Below are 20989 nucleotides of genomic sequence, written 5' to 3'. Positions count from 1 at the left end.
AAAACATTCCAGTGGCTAGCCGTGACCTCTTTCCTAAGTTCCAGACCTACTCTTACACTGAAGCTCTTGATCTAAATGTTCTGTGGGAAGCTCAATCCTGATAACTCCAAAACAAATACCAATAGTCCTACATAACTACTCCTCTTTCTATTTTTTTCTGCCTCAGTTTTAAATCCAAGCTTTTCCATGACTCCACATTCTTTTATATTCCTCTTAATTAATCCAATGTCAATACCTTTTGATTCTGTTTTACAGAATGTTCCCCATCCATCTTGAGGAGATAGACATTAAAAAACAATTACTCATATACGTCTGTAATTAAAAATTGTGAGTGCCAGGAAGAAAATAAAAAGAGTACCATCAAAGAAAGAATATAATAGCACAGTCTAATTTAGGATATGTGTGGGTCATGAAAAGTCTTTTTAAAGAAGTGATATTTAATGTGGATTCTTAAGGGATGAGTATGATTTGGACAGGCAAATAAGCATATGGGAAAAAATTTTTTTGGTGAGTTTGAGTCATAGATATGACTGGCAAGTATTGAGGAAATGAAAAAAAAGAAAAAGACAACATGACCCCTGTGTAGGGAGGGATGGAAAGAGTGGCTAAAGTGAGGCTGGAAAGGAAAAAAAAATGGACCTTCTTAAGAATTTGTTAGGTTTTCTTAGGTGCATTGAAAAGCCAATAACAGGTTTTTAGTAAGGACTAAACAATTGTTTTACTCTTCATTATTACTCTGAATTCTCTGTAGATGGGGAGTAAGAGGAGTCCAAAGCAGAGCAGATGGAGAGAGGCTGTAAGTGCAAAGCACTTTGGTAAAGATATTGTGGTTTTTTGGGCAAGGATGGTGCCCACGGATATATTTGGGATGTATTTTGGAGGTAGAATTAGTTGGTGGGCTAGATAATAAGGGTTGGGGGAAGATCAGTCAACATCAAAGATGAGTCTCAGGTTTTTGGCTTAGGAGTCTGAGGAGCTTGTGGTGCCATTTACTTTTTTAAAAATGGGCTTTATATTTTAGAGCAGTTTTAGGTCTATAGGAAAATTCACAGGAAGGTACAGAGATTTCCTGTATATTGCCTGTCCCTACACATGCATAGCCTCCCTCACTATCAACATCCTGTGCCACAGTGGTACAATTTGTTGCCATCAGTGAATCCACACTGACACACCATTAGCACCCAAAGGCCATAGTTTATGTCAGGGTTCACTCATGGTGTCCGTACATTCTATGGGTTTTGACAAATGTATAATGGCATGTATCCATCAGTATAGTATCACACAGAGTTGTCTCACTGCCCTCAAAATTGTCTGTGTTCTGCCTATTCATCCTTCCCTTACCCATAAGCCCTGGAAACCATGATCCTTCTGCTGTCTCCAAAGTTTTGTCTTTTCCAGAATGTCATATCGCTGGAGTCACACAACCTTTTTAGATTGGCTTCTTTCCCCTATTAATATGTATTTAAGAGTTCTCTGTGTCTTTTCATGGTGTGATAGGTCATTTCTTAGTAGTGCTAAATAATACTCCATTGTTGGAAATACCACAGTTTATGTATCTGTTTACTGATCAAAGAACGTCTTGGGTGCTACCAAGTTTTGACAATTATGAAAACAGCTGCCATAAACATTTGTATGCAGGTTTTTTGTTTTTTTTTTTTTTTTTTTTTTTTGCAGACATGAGTTTTCAATTCAAAGAACAAATTGTTGGATTGCATTGTAAGAATATGTTTAGTTTGTAGGAAACTGCCAAACTGTGTTCCAAAGTGGTGGTACCATTTTACACTCCCATCAGCAATGAATGAGAGTTCCTGTTGCTCCACTTCAATTGCTAGCATTTGGTTGTGTCAGTGTTTTGGATTTTGGCCATTTAAATTGGTATATAATGATATCTTAATGACATTATCTTAATAAGATATGATAATGACCACTTTTTCATATACTTATTTACCATTTGTATATATTCTATAGGGAGGTGTCTGTTCAGGTCTTTTACCAATTTTATAATTTATTTAAATCCTAGTAATTTAATTAAACTTCCAATATGATGTTGAAAAGAAGTGGTAAGAGGGGACATCCTTGCCTTGTCCTTGATCTTAGTGACATAAGAATTCTCAGTGTTAAGTATGATATTAGCTGTAGGTTTTTTGGTAGCTGTTCTTCACTGAGTTGAGGAAATTCCAATCTATCCCTGATTGCTGAGATTTTTTATCATGAATTTGTGTTGGAGACTGTCAAATGTTTTTTCTGCATCTATTGATATGATCATGTGATTTTTCTTAACCTATTAATGTGATGGATTACATTAATTAATTTTTGAATGTTGAACCAGGCTCGCATATGTGGGGTAAATCCTCCTTGGTTGTGATGTATAATTCTTTTTATACATTGTTGGATTTCATTTGCTAATATTTTTGAGGAATTTTGTATCTATGTTTATGAGAGATACCGGTCTGCAGTTTTCTTTTCTCATAATGTCTTTGACTGATTTTACAACTAGGATAGTGCTGGTTTTATAGAAATGAGGAAGTATTCCCACTGCTTCTGTCTCCTAGAAGAAATTGTAGAGAATTGGCGTAATTTCTTCCTTAAATATTTGGTAGAATTCATCACTGAATCCACCTTGGTTTGGTGCTCTCTGTTTTGGACAGTTACTAATTATTGATTCGAGTTCTTTTGTAAATATAGGCCTATTCAAATTTTCTATTTCTTTTTGTGTGAATTTTGGCAGATTGTGTCTTTTAAGAAATTGGTCCATCTCATCTAGGCTATTAAATTTGTGGGCATAGAGTTGTTTATAATCTTCCTTTATTATCCTTTTAATATCCATGGGATCAGTAGTGATGTCCTTTCTTTCATTTCTGATATTAGTAATTTGTGTTGTCTCTGTTTTTGTCTTAGCCTAAACTGCAAGTTTCATGTACTAGTATTACCTGCTTCAGACTTTCTCCTGAGTTTATCTTTTAAAGGAGATGAGAAAATCAAAAGATTCTCATTTTATGCAGAATTAAGTGCATACTTTTAACCTCCTAGGATTGACCTCAATCTTTCCAATCTTATCTGTGACAATAGTCTCATGCTTAAACTGGCCTACTTGTTGTTCCCTGAATAGAGGCCCTATGTTTTCCCACGACTGTGTCTTTATTTTTATCATTCCGGTGGCCTGGGATACCTTTCTTAGTTATTTATTGCGAAGTTCTTCCCATCTTTAGAACAAATTCAGATATTTTTCTCACAGAACTTTCTAAAGGACATATCCCTTAACCACAGCCTCTGACATATACCTCTTCTACAACTGTTATTAGAAGATGCTTACTGAAGGCTATGTTATAGTCAGTCACAAGACTGTTCTCCTAATCCCACCCTCCGCTGCCACTGAGAACAACTTAATGGGACTGATCACTTTTCATTCGTCTCCATGCCCACCTTAGATCTAGCAAGGTAGGCCCTTTCTAAGTATCTTATTTAAACTTCTTCATTTTAATCAACATTTCATTAGAATGTTTTAATGTATGATAATATTGATGAGGATATCAAAATGATTTCTAAAACTATACATTTTTGTTAACTTATTAAACCTAGCTACATCAAAGGTCATATTTCACTTGAAATATTTCTTTTTTATCATGTGAGAAAAAAATCAAAATATATCTTTGGTCTTTCTTATGTATATGAAATACATGAGGACAAATGAGTATGTTCTAGAATGAAGGAGGTATAGCACAATACTTAGGAGAACCTTTTGAAGGTGAATTTTCCAGTAGAACTACTTACCCATTGTATTGTATACCTCTGACGGGTTCTAGAAGTCTTTTCCAAACAAACTCAAGCTAAATGCAGTTATTATTTTTGAAATACTCCTGGGTTTTTTTTGTACTTCTGAGGAATTCAGAGTGGCTTTAGAATAAACATACAGACAACCAGGTGTGCTTAGCTGAAACAATCCCCTTGACGGTGTTCTTTAGGGTTGAAAATCGTGGAAAAGCTCCAAATGGCTGCTACAAGTTAGTTTTTCAACTTTCTGGGGTCTACATTTAACATGGCCCCACTCCGTAATCTGACTCAAAACATTTAAAAATGCTATTTCTTAACTGAAGTAAAAGAAGATAAAAAGTATTTGTAGTCAGCAACAGTTTAAAGATATTCTATAAAAATACATCTGTATTTGGATGTTTATGGCAGCACAATTCACAATTGCAAAGATATGGAAACAACCCAAGTGCCCATCAATACGTGAGTGGGTAAGTAAAATGTGGTATATGTATACCATGGAGTTCTACTCAGCCATAAAAAACAATGGTGAACTATCTCTTGTCTTATCCTGGATGGAGCTGGAGCCCATTCTTCTGAGTGAAGTATCACAAGAATGGAAAAACAAGCACCACATGTACTCACCATCAAATTGGTACTATAATAATTGATCAACACTTATGTGCACATATGGAAGTAACATTCATCAGGTGTCGGGCAAATTCACACCTAACGGATGCAGTGCGCGCTGTCTGGAGATGGGCATGCTTGTAGCTCTGACTTGGATGGTGCAAAGGCAGTATATGTAACCAAAGCCTTTGTACCCTTATAATATTCTTAAATTAAAAAAAATTGCTTACATAGATAAGTTCTAACTAGATGTATTCTTTGTGAATCCCTAATATTGCCATGTAATTCTTATTCTTTCTGGGGTACTATATCTGAGGGCTAACATGACTGTTGTCTGAAATGCATGTGGAAGCATAACTGCTGTAGCTGAGAAATGACCATGTTTCCTTTTAGTTCTTCACAAGAGTAATTGAATGTAGAATATCTTACTAAACGCTAGACTGTGACAGTGTGTTAACACTAACTATCTCCTAACAGCAGGGCAATTATTTGCTGAGTGGGATTTTTATAAATCCCCTGGCAGTAGTATGTCCTGACAATTATGATGAAGTGCATTGGTCAGTGTTGATTCAGCAGTCCCTACCCTAGCAAATATTTCATTCACAGTTCTCTGGCCCACTTTTACTTTTCTAGTTATTAGAGATTTTTACTACTTTTGGCTACTTGCTACTGTCTTGTTTTTTAAAAGCATATTTGATTAGAACTTAGAACCCAAACATATTTTAGACAAGTCTCCTTTAAAGACTGTTTATTTCTCATGGTATTCAAAAATTTTAAATCAAGAGGCAAGAAAATAGTTTTAAATTTTGTTCCTTTTTGTGGCAATCAGCCAATCTTATTTATTGTGTAATCATCATTAGTAAAAGTAAAACCTGAAATCTCTCACCCTATATATTTAATTGTTCTTTATTCCTGCAATAAGCAGTTACTTTGAAATCATGATAAATTATTATTTCTCATATGGTAAAATATGAATTGAAACATTAGTAATTGTGATTTTGGAATTATCAGTACATGCAATCCTGTTTCTTATTCTTCTTATTTTACAGAAACTTGTTTTAAAAGTAAGCCTCAGTAACAAAGAGAAGAGAAAAAAATTAGCCTATAGCTTCCCCCAGGCAATTACAAAATAAAGGTCAGAGTATGAGTGGAAAATGGCCGTAAAAAACATTTTTCATGGAATAAAACAGTAGACACTCCAAATATAACAAGTATATCCATTCATTTGCAAATCAATTGTACCTTTACAACACTTTTCCATACAATACTTAAGTATAAGAATAAAAACCGAGAAGAAAAGAGCCATCTGATAGATTGCTAGAAATATGGAATGGTTCAAAATATTAATGTAATGCTAAGGGTGACTGGGTAACAAATGGTACATTTGCTCGTTGCTCAACCCGACATAATTAATATTCCAGGTCATGCTTAAGTTCCCATGATGGAGGGTCTGAAGGGGGGAATTCAAGAAAAATATATATCTATTATATAACTCATTGGCTTTTTTTTTTTTTCCTTTTGACGAGTCAGAATCATAGCCTTTTAAAAAAATCAGTGCTTTCACACCTCATTTGCAGTATTCACCACTGGGCCACCAGTCAGCAGCGGAGCCTGATGCAAGGAGGTCAGTAAGAAGCTATTAGCAGAGTCCTCTCCTGAGATTTCTTGGGTCTTATTGAGTTGAATGTTAGCATGACAGTACTGCAAATAACTCAGTTGTAGGCTTTTTCTTTTTTTTTTTTCTAAACAGTTAGCACAGATTTCCCCATAGTGTTGGTCACTCTAGAAAATTATTGCTGAAAATGAAGTCCCAAAAGCTAGCTTGGCAGTAGCCCTTCCAAGTTGTGAAAAATGTGAAAACTGAAAATATGTCATAGTCCCTTAAGGTTAACTCTGTCTTTTGTGACTCATAGTAATATTTTAAAAAATCAACAGCAAACCATTATTAATACGTGGCTTACAAATGATGAAATATGGCAGTTGAGACAATAGTATGTTACAGTTGTTTTATTTACTTGAAGAAATAATAAGTAAATGAATACTGTATCAATATAAATAAATAGGATATTTTCTTGCTTTAGGGATTGAGAGAGTCCTGGACTGTTTTTATTGACATACGTTAGCAAATGTGTTAAATTAATTTCTAAAGTACTGACACCTTGAAGACTTTAAATTATACATTTGAAATTCAATTAAAATATATTTTCTATCTATATGTGATTTAAATTGCAAAGAGAATACACATGAGGAGGTCTCCATATAGGTTGCAAAATATAATTTAAGAAAGCTATCATGTCTACTGATCTATTTGCATTTCCCATCTAGCCTATGTATACATGTGCATGCAAATGTAGAAGGAGATCAAAGAAGATTCCTAATAGGGTAGAGTTAATAGCTGGTAGCAATTATTCAAGTAGATAGATATTTTTAAATGATAATTTATGGTCTAGATAAATTGTATGTATTTTACTATTTTAATCTGTAAAGTTGTAGAAATTTTAGTAATAAACTGACCGACTTCAGTTAATTAGATCATCACTAATCAAAATGATATTCTCATAGCTTTTCCATAGACTATGTAGATTTAGTTATATGTCAGAAGTCTTTTTAATATAACATATATATTTTTTCTTATTACAATTGATAAATTCTCATCTTAGAAAATCACCTGAAAAATTATCTTAAATATTCCCATCCACTTAAAAATTACTATACACTGAAAGCTATTGTCTCTGTATTCACCTTGTCTACATTTAGGTATAGTGAAAGAATGTTAACATGACATTTTGACATTAAAAATTGTTTATATAACTACCTTTAGTTATATAAAGGTAGTTTTTCAGCAGTGTTTTTTCCTATATCAATTGTAATAGGGAATAAATCTCAAACAAGAGCCAGTTCAAAAATATTTTTAAATATTAATATTTAAATTCATTTACATTAATTTTTTTATATATAATAAAATTTAGTCCTCAATTATAAAACAGGAAAAGTTGAGTTGGAGGTGACTGTAGTGAGTCTGTGATAATTTAGTTCTAGATCACAATATATTTGAAAGCAAATTGAAACTGATATGTTAAAAAAGAGAAAAAGGATATAATCTATAAATTCTTTGAAAGTAGTAAGATTTTAATATAAATCTCAAATTTTTATTAATATATTTATGTGGCTTTGGAAAGCAAAAGTAAAATAGAGGTTTTCCTGGGCCTTTCTGAACTGTGAATTGTTATTCTAGATCAGCAGTCCCCAACCTTTCTGGCACCAGGGACCAGTTTCATGGAAAATAATTTTTCTCCAGATGGGGGCAGAGCTCAGGCAGTGATGCTAGCAATGGGGAGCAGATGTAAATACAGATGAAGCTTGCTTCTTCACCTGGAGCTCACCTCTTGCTGTGTGCCCAGTTCCTAAGTTTAATGGAAGACAATTTACCTTGGGATGGTGGCTGGGGCTGGGGCTGAGAGGCAGAGCTCAGGTGGTGATACGTGGCCTGGTTCCTAACAGGCCATGGACTGGTACCGGACGTGGTCCGGGGTTTGGAGATCACAGTTCTAGATGAGCATTTAACATTCATCTATTGAGTATCTGTCTGCTATGTACCAAGCACTCTCCTAGGCCCTGGTGTTGCAAAAATACCTGAAACAAAGTCTCTGTGCTCCAACTGCTTGCTTGTAGAAGACTGATGAACACAGAGATAATTGGTGGTGGATGTCCCCAGGTTATTAAGGAAGTATTTGAGTTAGGACACTGAATCCAGCTTGGATAGGTATTTGATAGAGGTTAACCATTATTGATGAGTTAGGCTGGAAATATAAAATTTTCTCAGATAGTTTTTCAAAGGTAGCTGTCCTAGTTAATCTTAATGCTTTGAGACTGCTGATTCCATGAAGGAAAGATAGCAAACAGGAGGAATGTTTGTAGATGTGTTGATGGTGTAAGAGAAAAGCACATTTTTAGGGAGAACAGATTTATTCTTTATATAGTTCAGAATGTCCACAAAGCAACCAAACAAGTCATAATGTCCTTTAAAATGTAACTTACTTTATGAATATGCATTTGTGTGTATGATACTTACATATACACATATATATGTGTATATATTTTGACATAGGGCTCTATGGAACCATATCAAAGATTGCTGTCAAATACCATCAAAATATGGTTCTATCAAAATTTGGTTCTATAAAGTTTGTATATGTAAACAACATTAGATTTTTAGAAAATAGATAAGAATACAAAATGGATGGTCCTTCTGTTATTTTTTCTTAAATACAATTATATAAAAAGGCCATGTGTGGCAGATAGAAACTATAGCTCAGTGGTTTTAAAATGTTTACAGTTCAGTCTTGAAAGATGTTGAAATCAATGGTCTAGAATGGAGAAAAAAACATGAGCATTTGGTAAAATCTCCGTAGGTGAATCTGAAGTCCACCTCTGGTTGAGAACCACACAGTTTTAAGTTAAGATATTCTTTAAATGTATGAAAGATTTCCTGGCACAATTTTATCTTCCTTTTATTTCATGTCTTCCTTTAATTTCACAAAATTAAAGATACAAATCAAAATGTCTTTCTTCTTCTTTAGATTCCAGGTGTATACAATTCACCATTCAGAAAAGAGCCTGATCCGTGGGAGCTGCGGTTACAGAAGGCAAAGCCTATGACACACCGAAGACCTAAAGTGAAGCAGGAGAACTGCACAGACCCTAGCAACTGGCTAGCCTGTACGAGTGCCCGTTCTTTTCCTCAGTCTGAAATTCTGCCACCTATTAATAGGAAGCAGTGTCAGGTACTAATTAGCCATATAAGAATTCTGTCCTTAATTTTATTCTTGCTATTTTCCCCAATTTTTATATTATGGTAAAATACAAACATAAAATTTGCTATCTTAAACATTCTTAAGTGTCCAGTTCAGTAGTATTAAGTACCTTCATATTTTTGTGCAATCACCACCACTATCTGCCTCTAGAACTCTTTTCAGCTTGCAAAACTGAAACTTCATACGCATTAAACTATTCTTCATTTCCCCTTCACCCTGACATGGCTTATGTCACTTGGTATAATGTTCTTAAAGTTCATCCATGTTAAATTCAAGTTTAGCAGTTGTCTATTTTCTTTCTTTTCTCTTTCCCTTCTTCTTTCTTTCCTTTTTTTTTTTCTTTTTCACAGAATGGGATTACTGCATGTTATTTTTTTGATTGAGCCCCATTTTTTGTGTGTTACCCAATAATAAAAAGGTTTATACATCATTGGTTACATTTACAATTATGCTCAAATAATATTTGTACTCTGATCAGAGTATCTATATTTGTTAGGTAAATATTTTAAATGTATAGGACAATATTATGGTTTTATAAAATAACTTCATTATTATTTAAGCTTTGATAAAAGCTTAAAAATATAAGATAACTATAAGTAACATGAGTTATTAAATATGGTAGTAGAACATAAATATATTTGACTCTCATAACTAGGACTTGGTTAGAGGCAAGGTAAGCCAACATTGGAAAACCATAGCTAAGAGTCGAAGAAGACCTACAGGGTAATGTTGAGTCCTGGATGGTCTAGACATTCTAGGAATTAATATTTGGAAATGCGTACAATGAGAAGATCTAAAGTTTGAAGCTATTCCAAAATCTGAGATCCCATGTCACTCTAGGCATGATTGGGATAGGCAATTGACTGATGATATCTAAAAGATAGGCTATCAATAGAAATACAAATCAACAAAAGCTTCACCAGAAGAGACAACTGATCTCACATTAACTAGTGAAAGAGCTGGACTATGAGCTCAAAGGCAAAATGCTAATTGACTAAGATATAAATATATGGAACAGGCCCTGAAAGATACTTGAAGATCAACATGATTGAAGGAGGGTGGGGGATCATGAAGGTAATAGTGAACCCAAAAGTAAGACTGAGTTTATTTTCATTCTAAAGTCAAGCAGAGCTCCTTCTCTTTCATTGTCTACTCTCATTGGAACTAGTAAGTTCCAGAGTAAGTAGCGAGATAAGCCCACAGTAGCTATGTGTTATCTTGGTACACCAGCAAAGGTTAGAAGGAAGAGCTTGGCCACTGAGAAGACATTTTTCCATATGACTGAGGCCTCTTCAGAGTCATAGTCTTGGGCCATTTGCTTATTTCTTTGATGAAAATATTGTTCAAAATCTTTTTTTTAACTTCTTGAAACTAACAATAATAATGTAATGGGCACCATTTTTTAGTGTTTACTATGTTCTAAGTACAATGCTGAAAGTGTTACATTACCTTATGCATCTTAAGAGCAATTTATGATATAGTTATAATTCCATTTTACGTATGAAAACAGGCCTAGAGAAGCAGTTTGCTGCTACTTATGAAACCAAATATTAATTTTTTAAACCGTGGAATTTGTCAAAGTAAAAGAATAAGAATCTGTAAAAAAAAAAAAAAAAAAAAAAGCCCCATTTAATTTCTTAATAGGGGACTTGTAATCATGTTACTGTATCTTTAAAAAGTAAAGTCCAATAAAAATCCATTAACTACTTTCAAATATAGCAATCCTTCTGTCCAGCTGTGAAAAGTACTAGATGATACTTATTTGCCATTTGTGTTATTTACGGTCCATGACTTTTATGGTAACTGGTTCCTATTATTGGTTTCTATTAATGTAAAACATAAGTGAACATAAATGAGGCGTGAATCATTTCTTTTTATTAGCCCCACAGTCTTCACTCAGTACTTGCAGTAACTCCAGCTGTGTCTTGTTAGTGATAACCTATTTAAAGAAGAGATTTTTAAGAATAAGGAATATGATTAGAAATCTTTGACCATATTCTATTACTTCTCTCCTGCACAATAGTGATGAAAAAAAAAAAAACAGTATGCAATTAATGGCATAGCAAAATCTTGAGCTACCTCTGATTTGTATTGTGCTTGATATTGTACTAGATAACCAGTAGATTTTAGTAACTAGTATAAATGGCTACTACTACTACGGCATATTTTAAGTTACTTTTCACAGTGCAGCTATGGACTTTTCTCTGCTAAGTATTTGTGTCATTAAAAGGTATAAGAGTAATTGGTATCAGAATAATTGAAAAATAGAGTTTAGAATTTTAAATAAAGAACAATTTCAATAAATAAAAATGATGGTCCTTTTATGTTTAGGGGGCCACTTTTTAAATATAAAATTTAGCATTCCCCTAAAAATTTTAATTTCATAAAAAACACACATTCTTCTATTTATATTTATAGGTGGGTTCTTGGAAAACTATGCTCAGAATATTTTTCTAATATTTTTACTTAAAAAAGGAGATTTATTTTTTAATTACATTAGAAGAAATGTCTTTTTCAAATTAGAAAACAAAGCAACCTATAACTACAAGTTTACAGTTATAGCATGTTATATATATTAATATTAATGCACATAACATAAACTTATATAAGTATATATAAATTTATATAATATAAACATATGTTAATAAATATATATATCTATAACATAAACTTATATAAGAGTTTACCATTTATAGCATAAAGATCTTTTGATGTAAGTGGGGAAACTTCTGTTTAATTTAAAATTTTTAAAATGTAATCATTTTTAAAATGTAATCACTTTTACTTCAGAGGTCATTTCTTGAATATAAGTGATATTCTTGTTATGTCATGTGTTTTCTAACTCGAGAACAAATTGCATTTTAAAAATAATTTAGTAAACTTGCTGTACTTTGTAGAAGTTCACTAGGCTTGGTCATCTATAATATGTCAAAAAAAGTCCTCCATAATAAAATATGTACTTCATCCTGTCTTCTCAGGGGCCATTCCGAGATATCACTGATGTAATAGAACAACGCTACAAGCCTTTGGAGCCAACGTTGCGGGTGGCAGAACCAATTAATGAATTAAAGTTGGCCAGAGAGGAGCTCAGAAGAGAGGAATGGGTGCGAAACGTCAATGATAATACGTGAGTTCTTAGCTTTAAAAAAAAAATAGTTGTACTATGTTTAGTGTCTCAAATTTTCTAATATTTTCTATTTCCTAATATTTTAGAGAAACTTTTATTTGTGAGAAGAGGGTAAGGCCACCCTTGACCTATTTGGAAGCAATCATTTTTCAACATGCATACCTTTTAAATGAGGTCCATATTGATGTTAATATTGATAGCAAAAAATATAAATGCGATTCAAAGGAAAAAAATAAAGAATGAATGGCATTTTAAGGAGGATAAATGACCACTAGCTATGCATCTGTGAAGATAATTTTCTTAATTATGTAGCAGAAGCATACATATGTATGATGCTCCTAAAATAAGGTCCAATAAAATAAAAACATTTTTCTTAACATGGACTAAATTTCACTTGGATATATTGACATAACCTTCTCATTTTTAATAAATGAGGTATAATAAAAGAGTTTAGTTTTTTTATGATTGAGGAAGATGACTGAAAAAGATGAAGGAAGATCTAATAGCATATGCAATTTTAAATTATTTTATTGGCATCAGTGATTTGAGTCTCAATTTATACATCTTTCTCCAGGGCACTTTCTCTCTTTTAAGCCACTTTGTCATCAATAAAGTCATATACCCAGCCTGAGCAAGAGTGAGACCCCATCTCTACTAAACATAGAAAGAAATTATCTGGCCAACTAAAAATATATAGAAAAAATTAGCCGGGCACGGTGGTGCATGCCTATAGTCCCAGCTACTCGGGAGGCTGAGGCAGTAGGATCGCGTGAGCCCAGGAGTTTGAGGTTGCTGTGAGCTAGGCTGACGCCACGGCACTCACTCTAGCCCGGGCAACAGATTGAGACTGTCTCAAAAAAAAAAAATAAATAAATAAAGTCATATGTAACTTATAAATGGACGATTTTAAATTTAGAATGGCTTTATTATTATTGTTGTTGTTGTTCTATAATGTCTTTTGTATTTATCTCTGCAATATATCTTATAATAATTTTTAGTATTATTTATATACTAAATAAGACATTATAATACAAGTTATAATTATAATGTAATAATTTTAGTATGAGTATCATAAATTATTTATATAATCATATAGTACAATATGTACAATTACAATTTATTATTTATATATGTAATAACCATATAATATGTTATATAATAATCATTTTAAAATACATTCAAAGGTATGTTTTGTTGTACCAAGAAACTAGAGTTACCAAATTACCAATTATCCATCATAGTGGATTTTGGATCATTTTATCAGTCAGAAGACATATGTATATAGTTTTTATATATATATATATATAAATGTGCTTTATTTTAATCATATATCCTTGAAGAGTCTCTCGAAAGATAAAAATTTTCACACAAACTCATATCACAGATGAAATTGGCAAGCATCTCAAGTAATTTTTATGAAGTTTTCATTCTTCTCTATGTCCCATGTGCTCTCATGTTTCTGTAAGAAATTTCCTACCTCTCTTGATTTACTTAATCAATCACCTCAAATCCACTTAAAAAGGTAAAAAAAAGGACTTTTGTTTACTTTTTTAAAATTTGAAATCACAATACATATTCATTGTAAAAACATTAAACATTATTTGGTGATCACTAGTTATGTTTTTCAGAGACAACTAGTGTCAACCATTTCTGATGTATCCATCCAGGAATTTTTGTTTGCATATGTAATTATATGTGTGTTTATTATTTATTTATTTAAATGTGGCAGAATGTTACATATACTGTTACATATACTTCCTCTTTATGGGAAATAATGATCAGACAGAATTTTAGAGTTTGAAATTTCAGAGGAGAACATTCCAAGAATTATTTTCAGATGTGAACGGGGACCATGCAAGTTGCTTAGATGAAATGGGGAAAGAAGTCATTATTATTAAGAGGCAGAAGAAATGGGAGGGTACAATGACATTAGAACAATCAAAGTTACTGTTTAATTTACTCATCAACAGCAGACGTGAAATGAAGTGGGCAATCATAAGTCAGATGGTATAAGCTATATATAGTATGGGCTTCACTAAATTCTTATGAGAGGCATGAAGGTCCTAAATGTTAATACTTTCTATTAATTGTAAACATCTGGCTTAATACAGGAGACTATGATTATCCAGACTATATTTGTATCCAAAATAGGGTGTATTTAGGATATTACTATAGAAGCGAGTGCCAGTCAGTTTTCTGGTAGGCAGAATAATCCCACCCCCCACCAAGAGTCCAGGTGTCCTAATCCCAGAAACCTATGAATATGTTACTCCACATAATAAAAAGGATTTTGTAGATGTGATTACGGATTTTTAGATGGGGGGATTATCCTGGAGTATGGTAGGGGGACCTTAAAGTAATCACAGTGGTCCTTAGACCTGGAAGAGGAAGGTGGAAAGATTTGACTACATAAAAGAAAGTCAGAGTGTAGCCATGTGAGATGGGCTCAACTCACCTTCGCTGTCTTTCAAGGTGGGGGATGAGGGCCACTCCAAGAAATGTAAGCAGCCTCTAGGTGCGGAAAAGGCAAGGAAATGGGTTCTCCCCTAGAGCCCCTAGAAAGAATGTAGCCCTGCCAACACCTTGACTTCAGCGCAGAGAGACCCATTTTGGATTTCTGACCTTCAGAATTGTAAGTTAATGAATTTGTATTGTTTATGCCACCACATTTGTGGTAATTTGTTAGAACAGCAAAAGAAAGCCAATACAAGTGTTCTGAAAGTTTCGAAGTCAAAAAGCTATTAAATATCTTGCTAGGTTAGACTTTGGTGTTTAGACTAAATATAAGCTTGAGCTAAATTTGAGGTAAATCCTTGCATCCCTAAGGATTCAATATTCTTCTGCATGTTCAGGGTATGGACATTGAGGATTAAAAAATTATGACAATGACTTGAGTTTCCCTATAAAGAGAAATTCATGATTAAATCATATTGCAGCTATATTATATTTTAAACTTATAGACTTTCATTTAAGAACCTCAGTACATAGAGCTCATTAGCTGTCTCTACATTATGGAAGAATAAAAGGTGTTAATTTTTCTGGTCGTTTACTCAGAGCAGGTGAAACGGGAGATATCCATAAACATTTAGTAGCAAAACAGAACTAGTAACTTGATTATTTGAGCACCTCCATTGCTGAAACTAATAAAAAACATTCAGTAGCTAAGAATCTTCTCTGCCTTCATTTCCTTGAAATCAGCAACCTAGCTTAGATAGCAGTCTTGGTAAATGTTGAATTACTCACTTTTAAACCTTTTAAATATTGTTGCTAATTAAATATCAGCATCATTTTATAGATACTACTATAAGAAAAATGTGGGAAAGTTTAAGAAACTAGATAGTAATAGCAGTTTTAAAAAAGGACATTTAGGCTGAGCACGGTGGCTCATGCCTGTACTCCCAGCACTTTGGGGGAGGCCAAGGCAGAAGGATCACTTGAGGCTAGGAGTTCAAGACCAGCTTAGGCAACATAGTGAGACCCTGTCTCTATAAAAATAAAAAAATTAGCCAGGTGCAGTGATGTGTGCCTATAGTCCTAGTTACTCAAGAGGCAGAGGCAGGAGGATTGCTTGAGCCTAGGAGTTCAAGGTTGCAGTGAGCTATGGTCATTCCACTGTACTCCAGCCTGGGTAGCAGAGTGAGACTCTGTCTCAAAAAAAAAAAAAAAAAAAAAAGAATAGTGAAAAGGAAATTTAACACCTCTCAAAACTTTTTTGACCTTTGTGATTTTTTTCAAACTCTTTAGACCTTTATAATTTGCATATTTTCTGAATGTTATTGTATTATGATAAATAGATTATCATATATTTTCAGATAATGTTTTCTTAACAATTCAACTTTTATTTGTAACACTTCCATTTATTTTAATTACTAGCACAGTGTGCAACATTTATTAATCAGCAGAGCCTTTTTAAGTTAAAATACAAAATTAGCTAACCCCATTAACACAGAATGCTCCAAACAAGCAGTAATAGGAGAGGTAGTTACTGTGCAAATCGTATTATACATGCGGGTGCTCTAGGGCACAGTTAAGCATGATTACCCTCTTTTGATCCAGTATTCCTCTGCCTCTCCCAGCTAATTTCCAGTGGAAATTTACAAAGTGCTGCCTTCATTTTTCCAGCTTAATTTTTCTAATGAAGTTCTGGTACTTTATAACACTGGGGATGTAGATAATAAGCCTGTGTATAATTAAGAAGTTCTAGAATTTGTCTACAAAAGAGCCCTTTATTACTTTGGCTGTACAGTGAGAACTGTGCTCTCTTTTTGTCCACTATTTTTCTGAAAAAAAAAGTTGTTCTTTTTAATAAATGACCACAGAATACTAGAATTCTATTCTTACAGACATCTAAGTCTAAAGGAGTTTAAGATATATGACATCTATGGAATTTGGTAATTTGTAATACTAGTGATATACCTAAGAATATTACATGTATACTTTTAGTATACTCTATTAGACAAGTCATAAAAAGGCACTTTTTGTCTTTTTAGTTAGGTTTTATCACATTCTAAGCACTCTTCCTAATAAAATGCCTAATATATACCAAGTAAAGGTTTGGTCATTAACTGTTAGTCAATTTATGAAGCATATGGAATTTCTTTTGTGAAAAACCTGCGTGTTATAGTCACATACATCCTTATATTGGTGTAGCATTTACACATCCCAGATTTTCCCTATTTAAATTTTTTTCGTAGGCCTCATGTATTCTCATATCATTTTCAATGTGTTTCAGTTTCAATTTATGGTTCAAAAGTGTGAGGGGGATCAGAAGAGACTTGAAGGCTGAATAGAAGTTTGCCAGGCAGAGCAAGGAGAGTGGCCTGGAGGAAGTGGCTTGGACAGAGCCACCTTCTGTTCAAAGTGCACAGCTTGTGGGCTTTCAGTTTGCTGTCTGAGGAATCTCATGAAGTTTAGCTTGTAGCTTTGGTACCTGATGCAAAGTGGCAGAAGTGAGATGGACCGTATAGATTGGAGCCAGAGTATAAAGGGCCATGTGTACCATGGTTAAGTCATCTCAGTTCAAATTTCTGACAGAAAATCTTTTTTGCTCCATTTATATTACCAAATGGGCTCACACAAGCCGTGGGCTTGGAACACAATAGACACTTATTAAATAAGTATTAAATTAATAGATGTTAAATTAACATAGGAATAGACCACAACTGTGGTCTGGGGGAAGGTGTTTCACATTATATCAAAGGCAATGTTTTATGAAAGTAGGGACATGAACAAGGATTTCCTCAGATTGAGGAGAGCAGAGGCAGGAGGGTTCTCTAATGCTTTGACTTGATGGCTTAGGTGACAGGCTAGATCATGATGTTCTAATGCAATGGTGAAAAAATTTATAAGAAGCATTACAGGTTTGACAGGTTGGAGATATGGATATGAGTTTAATTTGGATGCAGCACTATGTGAGGTTCCTATTACATGTTGATGTAAATATCCCTAGTGAGCATTTGAAAGTACTATTCTTATTTTCTTTTATTTTTTTTTTCTTGAGACCAAGAGTTTGAAGTTGCAGTGAGCTGAAAATACCATTCTTGAGTTAAAGAAAGACATATTATAGTATATTGAGGTAAAGATTTATTAATAGAAATCATCAGTGTAGAGGCAATAGTTAAAACCTTGGTGGTAGGATAATCCCCCAGAAGAAACTATATATAGAAAGACGATTAAGTAGTCTCTGAGAATTACTTTAACATTAGGACAGTGGTTCTTAGTTAAGGCTGCTGAACAGCATCACCTTGAGGTTTAAAATTATATACATGTGAATCCCTGAGTCTCAATCACAGATAGTTTGGCTCAGTAGGCATATATAGCTAAAAAATATTCCCAGGTGATTCTAATGCACAGTTCTGGTTAAGAGTCATTAATTTAAGGTATTGGCAGAAAATGATGAATCAGTCACGAAACTGAGAAAGCAAGAAAGAGAACTAGGAAGTATTGTGCAAATCAAAGGAGAAGAGAATTCACTAGAAGGATGAACAGCTTGATGCAGAGTTTAAGCTAAATGAAAATTTAAAAGAATATATAGGATTTGGCTGTTGGGAAGATATTCATTAATAAATTTTGCTTTCTCTTTTAACTAGCACCTAGTTCTTATTTCTTCTTTATTTTCTTAAGGAAATCATGAAAAGGCTTGTCAGATTCTTTGCCAAACTTCAGATATGGCTTGTCTAAATTTTCTCTTACCTATGGAGATATATATGTCTCTATATAACATATATGTTATATATGTGTCATATATAGGTGTATATTTGATACTGGCACCACTTTTGGTGATATGTTTGTACATATTTATGGGATACATATGAAATTATGTTACATCCATAGAATGTGTAATGATCAAGTCAGGGTATTTAGGGTATCCATCATCTGAGTGTTCATCATGTATGAGTACATTTCAAATCCTCTCCTCTACCCATTTTGAAAAATACAGTATATTGTTAACTATAGTCACCCTACTCTGCCATCAAACATTATAACTTACTCCTTCTATCTAACTGTGTGTTTGTACCCATTGATCAATCTCTCTTCATCTCCCTCCCACACCCATACACCCTTCCCAGTCTCTTGTCTATCATTCCAGTCTCTACCTCCAGGTGAACAACATTTTTAGTTTCCACCTGAGTAAGAACGTGCAATATTTGTCTTTCTGTACCTGGCTTATTTTACTTAGCATAGTGACCTCCACTTCCACTTATGGTGCTGTAAATGGCAGGATTTCATTCTTTTTTATGTCCAAATAGTATTCTATTATGTGTATATACCACATTGTCTTTATCCAGTTATCCGTTGATGGACACTTAGGTCAGTGAAATATCTTTGCTATTGTGAAAAGTGCTATAATAAACATGTGAGTGCAGGTATCCCTTTGATATATTGATTTATTTTCCTATGAGTAAATACACAGTAGTAGGCTTGGTGGGTTATATGGTAGTTCTATTTTTAGTTTTTGAGAAATCATCTTGCTGATTTTCATAGTGGCTGTACTAATGTACATTGCTACCAACAGTGTATAAGAGTTCCCTTTTCTCTGCATCCTTGCCAACATCTGTTACTTTTTGTCTTTTTAGTAGTAGCCCTTCTAACTGGTGTAAGATGATATTTCATTGTGGTTTTGATTTGCATTTCTCTGATAATTGGTGACGTTGAGCATTTTTCCATGTACTTGTTGGCCATTTGTATGTCTTCAGTTTTCAGTTATTATATTGGTAAATAGATTTTCTATGCCTTTGGACTTTTGTTCATTTTTATGTAACACCTAATATTTGAATATTTGGTTGCTTTATGGTGTTTAATTTGTCATATAAGCTTTCTTTATTCTTGTCTATTTTATTTTATTTTTTTGGTCTGAGTGGTTTATTTCAAAAGACTTGTCTTCAACTTCTGAAATTCTTCTGCTTGGTCTAGTGTATTCTCAGAGCTTTTAAATGTATTTTTTATATCATGTATTGAATTTTTTAATTCTAGAATTTGGTTCTTTTTTATGATATCTATCTCTTTGGTGTATTTCTCATTCATATCCTGAAATATTTTTCTAATTTCTTTGTATTGTTTATTTGTTTCTGTTGTATCTCACTGAGCTTCTTTAATATCATCATTTTGAATTATTTTTCCGACATAAATTTCTTTTTCATTGGACTCTCTTGCTGTAGAATTATTGTAGTCCTTTGGAGGTGTCATATTTCCTGACTTTTTCATGTTTCTAGCATCCTTATGTTGATATTTCACATGTAGCTAACAGTTGCTTCTTCTAGTTTTTGAACTGAATTTTGTACAAGATTGTTTCCTAAAGATGTGTACAGTGATGGTTGGGAAGGGTACCTTCACTTTGATTCTGGGTGTTTGCCATAGTGTAGTTTCTGTATGATTTCTTTGGCTGTGCAGTGTCAGTGGAGTCTGTAATTTCCCCAGTGCCTTGACTATGATAGTTAGTAGAGGCTGTGGTGAGGCTTTTCTGGGGACGGGGGTGGGCTAGTCTTTAGGCCGCAGTCATGACAGCAGCAGGCTAAGCATGCCTGCACTAAGCCAAGATGCCTTGAGATTGTTAATAATAATAATAATAAATCCAAGGAAATCTATCCCTCTCACTCTAGATAATAAGCTCCTCAAGAACACAGCCCCTGACTTATGCACTTCACTTAGCAAATAGTAAAGTTATTTGACAAATAGTAGGTTATCAATGTGTTTTTACGTAGTGAATTTTGACTCTGGAGCTTGAACTAGGTTTTATTTGTTTTGTTCTAATATGTCTTATTACAAAAATTATTCTCACTGAAAAAAATCAAGCAAAAGAAAATGATTTCAATTGTGATTTCTCTTTGATGTTTATTAATATTATACTAGCATTCTTAGTAATAGGCCTATATTTCCTTTTCTCTTTTTCTTACTGAACACTATTTTCCAAACTATGTGCCTTGAAACATGAGTCTGGAAGATATTAATGAGTTTTCTGTCAAATAAATTCAGGAGAAATTACATTAAATATAATTAAGCAAATTATTGGCATTTACAGTGCATCTAAGTCTTAAATATTTTTATATTTAGTGTGAACATGAAAGAGAGGAAATATAATACAGTATATAGCATTTTACAAATGTATTCATTCATTCTTTCAGCAGATACTGTTGCATGCCTACTATGTGCCAGGCACTACTTGTGCATTGGG

The 20989-nt window shown here is 33.5% G+C and overlaps 1 protein-coding gene across 1 annotated transcript in view; it reads left to right on the top strand.

Moving 5' to 3' along the window:
* The window catches only part of SPATA17 (spermatogenesis associated 17), a 127956-nt gene that overhangs the window by 73602 nt on the left and 33365 nt on the right, over nt 1-20989 (top strand). The window contains exons 7-8 of the mRNA XM_069459665.1: nt 8958-9161; nt 12170-12318. Of these exons, the coding sequence (XP_069315766.1) occupies nt 8958-9161; nt 12170-12318 (353 nt within the window). The remainder of the gene's footprint in view (nt 1-8957; nt 9162-12169; nt 12319-20989) is intronic.

This window comes from Eulemur rufifrons, chromosome 27 (genome assembly GCF_041146395.1).
Source record: "Eulemur rufifrons isolate Redbay chromosome 27, OSU_ERuf_1, whole genome shotgun sequence".
In the NCBI taxonomy this organism is placed as follows: domain Eukaryota; kingdom Metazoa; phylum Chordata; class Mammalia; order Primates; family Lemuridae; genus Eulemur; species Eulemur rufifrons.
The sequence above is the reverse complement of the archived record's forward strand: the minus strand, read 5'-3'. Positions and strand labels throughout refer to the sequence as shown.